The sequence below is a fragment of the Carlito syrichta genome, unplaced genomic scaffold (assembly GCF_000164805.1).
Source record: "Carlito syrichta isolate Samal-C Ts95f unplaced genomic scaffold, Tarsius_syrichta-2.0.1 Scaffold303032, whole genome shotgun sequence".
Classification (NCBI taxonomy): Eukaryota; Metazoa; Chordata; class Mammalia; order Primates; family Tarsiidae; genus Carlito; species Carlito syrichta.
The window spans coordinates 21,560-26,279 of record NW_007247128.1 but is presented as its reverse complement, the minus strand read 5'-3'; the positions used below and the strand labels follow the sequence as shown (position 1 = coordinate 26,279).

General features: G+C 35.9%; 1 protein-coding gene across 2 annotated transcripts in view; it reads right to left on the bottom strand.

Moving 5' to 3' along the window:
* Positions 1–4,720, bottom strand: part of POLD3 (DNA polymerase delta 3, accessory subunit) — a 42,486-nt gene that overhangs the window by 19,073 nt on the left and 18,693 nt on the right. For both annotated transcript variants that reach the window (XM_008057488.2, XM_008057489.2), the window contains exon 6: positions 3,562–3,727. In XM_008057488.2, coding sequence (XP_008055679.1) covers positions 3,562–3,727 — 166 coding nt within the window. The remainder of the gene's footprint in view (positions 1–3,561; positions 3,728–4,720) is intronic.

The window sequence follows — 4,720 nt, the reverse complement described above, 5'->3', positions numbered from 1 at the left end:
CTCACCTCAGCCTCCCAAAGGCGCGGGATTACAGGCTGAGCCACTGAGCCCGGCTTTTAAGGTAATTTTAATGACATAATGCAAAACCTAGGTTCCTTTGTCTGGATACTCCAACATGCTACTCATTCAACCAACAAATAACTGATCAAGGGCCTACTATGTGTTAGATACAAAAATTCATATAAGACATAGTCTTTGTTGTCAAGTACCTTATGTAACTTGAAATATCAACTTTTCTTTCTACTTTAGCTTCAAAAAGAAATATTATTAAAAAAATTAGCTGGGTATGGTAGCACGTGCCTGTAGTTCCTGCTATTTGGGAGGCTGAGGTGGGAGGATTGCTTGAGCTCAGGAGTTCAAGGCTGCAGTGAGATGGGTATGCCACTGCACTCCAGTCTGAGTGACAAAGTGAGACTCCAACTCAAATGAATAAGTAAATAAAGAAAAATTAAACTCAAAGCAAGTTTTAAAAGGAAATAACCAAGAGTAGAAATCAATGAGATAGAAAATAGAGAAAATTAACAAAGTCAAAAGTTGCTCTTTTTTAGAAAAAGATTTGTAAAATATGCCTTTTACAAAACTGAGAAAAATATATATCACCAATTAGGAATGAAATAATGAAGGGCTCTGTATTAGTAAGTACAGATTCTACAGAAACTAAACAAATAAGACTATATCAAGAATAACTAGCCAGACACAGTGGCTCAAACCTATAATCCCAGCACTTTGGGAGAGCGAGGCAAGAGGACTGCCTGAGTCCAGGGTTTCGAGACCAGCCTGGGCAACTTGGTGAGACCTCGTCTCTATGATAAATCAAAAAATTAGCTGGGCATGGTGGCTCATGCCTGTAGTTCCAGCTACAGTAAGGAGTAAGGATCGCCTGAGCCCAGCAGGTTGAGGTTGCAGTAGCCGTGAGCATGCCACTACACTCCAGCCTGGGTGACAAATTGAGACTGACTCAAAAAAGAAAAATAAAAAAAAGAATAACTTTATACCAATAAACTAAACAGCTTAGATGAAACAGACATACTCCTTTAAAAACACAACTCAATAAAAATCAATCCAAGAAGGACTAGAGAATTTTAATAGCTCCATTTGCACAAATCAATTTCACAATAAACACCCTTCCTATAAATAAAATCCAGGCCCAGATTCACTGGTAAGCTTTATCAAACATTTAAGAAAGAAATAATATGTATCTTTTACAAACTCCTTTGAAAAACAGAGGATACTCCTCTCAACTACAATCACGTGTCACTTAATGAAGGGGATATATTTTAAGAAATGTGTCGTTAGGTGATTTCATTGTGTGAACATCACAGAGTGTATTTACACAAACCTAGATGGTATAGTCTAGTCACATCTAGACTATATGGTATAGCCTATTGCTCCTAGGCTACAAACCTATACAGCATGTTATTGTATTGAATACTGTAGGTAATTGTAACACAATAGTATTTGTTTATTTAAATATCTAATCATAAAAAAGGTACAGTAAAAATATGGTATAAAAGAGAAAAAAATGGTACACCTGTATAGGGCACTTACCATGAGTGGGGCTTTCAGGATGGAAAGTTACTCTGAGTGAGTCAGTGAGTGTGTGGTAAGAGCATGTGAAGGCCTAGGACATTGTTGCACACTTCTGTAGGCTTTATAAACAAACAGGCTACACTAAATTTATTTTTTAAATTTTCTTTTTTCAAATTAACCTTAGCTTATTGTAACATTTTTACTTTACAAACTTTTGAATGTTTTTAAAAACTTTTTGTCTCTTTTATAATAACATTTAGCTTAAAACACAATGCACAGTTGTAGAAAAATATATTTTCTTTATAACCTTATTCTATAGGCTTTTTTCTAAAAAAAAAAAAACCTTTAAAATTGTTTTGTTAAAAACTAAGGCACAAGTACACACATTAGCCTAGGCCTACATGTGGTCAGGACCATCAATACAATTGTCTTCTACCTCCACATCTTGTCCTATAGCAGGTCTTCAGGGGACAATAACATATATGACATCTATGACAACACTAACTTCTGAAATACCTTTGAAGGAACTGTCAGGGTGCTTCACAGTTAATTTTTTAAAAATATAAGTGAAAGGACTATACTCCAAAATAACAATTAAAAGCATAGTATAGTAAATACAGCAGCATAGTTGCTTGTTGTCATTAACAAGTATTATGTACTGTACATAATTATATGTGTTATACTTTTGATGGCTGGCAGCAAAGTAGGTATATTTACACCAACATCACCACAAACACGAGAAATGTATTGTACAACCATATTATGATAGCTACAATGTCACTAGCAATAGGAACTTTTTAGTTCTATTCTAATCTCATGGGACTACTGTCATATATGGTCCTTCACTGTCTGAAATGTCATTATACAGAACAGGGATGTAATTTTATGAAGTTAGCACAATTTTGATTCAGCAATTTGATAAAAATATTACCAGCAGAAAAAAAATTCACCTATGGTCCTCATAAACATAGAGGCCAAAAATGTGTAGTGTAATATTAACAAATCTAATCCAGCAATATATAAAAAGGACAATAAATCATGATCAAGTGGGGTTTATCCCAAGAATGCAAGGTTGGTTTAACATTTCAAAATCAATCAATGCAATTCACCACATTAACAAAAACACTATATGAGCATTCAATAAATACAGAAAAAGCGTTTGTCAAAATTCAACACGCATTCATGATAAAATCTCTCAGCAAATTTGGAATAGAAAAGAACTTTCTCAATATGGTTAAGGGCATCTTCTAAAAATCTACATTTAGCATCATACTTAGTAGTGAAATACTAAATGCATACCTAGCAACAAGCATAAACAGTGAGTGCTCCATGGTTGGGAACATTTTAATCCATCCATATTATATGCTCCTAGGAGGTGAGGCCCACTAGACAGAGCCAGCACCCTCTGAAATTTTACCATTTTGTTGATGTTTTTAACTAGAGTAGCCCCAACCTTGCCACAAAAGTCAAGTCTTTCTGAGCCTATCAGTGCTGACAGTGTCCTTTAGAATTTCTTTCAACAGACTAATTCCTACCAACTATGAGGTAGTGTCTCAAATTCCTGGATCTAGTTTTAATAGCTTGTGTGCTTTTTATTTTCTTTTCTAATTACATTTTACCACTTGAAAAATAAACTCATTGATACAAAAAGAAAACAAAGAACTTTTTCTCTTAAATTTGACTGGAAAGAGTAACCCTTCATTTGGCAATTTGAAGTGAAAAACAGACACACAAAAAGTAAGACACACTCATACCATGTCCACAAATTTTAAACAAAAGGGGAAAAACAATCAATTTAGACCAATGAGGTCACAAAAATGACTTTGAGCCCTAGATCATTCAAACTGGCTGATTCCACTGTCCTACTTCATTAGATAAGCTGTTAGGCTTCTTGCTTCATTTTGGTTGTATAGTTGTATCCCTAAAGCATTAAGTAGGATTTGGTACTCAACTGCAGGCTGTTATAAGTCCAAACAGACCTCCACCCCCAGTAGAGACACTATTCTCCCACAAGCAACAAAATTTTCCTACCTTTTTTTTTCTTTCTGCTGCACCTTAACAGGCTCTGCTTTTTTGCTGGTTTTCTTCAAGCCTGCAGGAGCTGCCAGCTTTGGTTCAGTGACAGACACTGGAGGTAGCTCCACTATTTTTTCTTCTTTCACTGCTTGCTCTGAATCCAAATTGACTTTAAGTTTATCTACAAATAAAGTACAGCAGACAATATATGACTCCATCATGCAATATCAATCCATCATTCTTTCAATAGTCTACCATGTGCCAGATAATATGTTAGGAGCAAGAGCAAAAACGATAAAAAACAGCCCCTGTCCTCATGAAGCACACGGTCTATTCAGAAAACATTTCTCCTTTCCAACTACCTCTCTAGCTATAACTGTTTTCATGTCTGCTTCCCGCTAATCACTCATTATATTACAGCTCCCAGGCCAAATGATAGTAAAGCAAGGCTTAGAAAAAAAAACAAATACAACTTTGTGAGGTATCAGTCTTTTCATTTTTCAGATGAGGAAAACTAAAAGAGGAATTAAAAGATGTTTCTCAAGAATACAAAGTTTACAAATGGTGACAACAGAATCTGTACAAGACCATTACTTTATATTCTATGTTTGATTTTATTTATCTTTTAGTGCTAAGATACTCTTAATATCTCATTACCACCTTAATGACAAACTCTAAAGAATGTTTTGGAATCAGAAAAGTTTGGTTCAAACCCTGCTTCGCTCTAGGCATGGCAATTTGGAGTGAAAAATAAGGCAAGTTATTTTATCTAAGAGTCAGTCTTCTCTGTAAAAACTGGGATATATTAATAAAATGTTTAAGATTATAAAGATTAAGAGATCAGTATTGGTTAAGTGATTTATCCAAGGCCCGGCTTGGACATACAGTTTTAACTGACACGAGTAGATACTTAGGAGTGTGCCTGCTGGGTACACCCTGTTTAACATTTTGAAGTGCTGCCACACCATTTTACAAAGTGAGTATACTGCCGGGCTCAGTGGCTCAGCCTGTAATCCCGCACCTTTGGGAGGCTGAGGTGAGTGGATTGCCTGAGCCTGTGCGTTCGAGACCTGGGCAACATGGCAAGACCTCATCTCTACAATAAATCAAAAAGTTAGCTGGGCATGGTAGCGCGCGCCTGTAATTCCAGCTACTTGGAAGGCTGAGGTGGAAG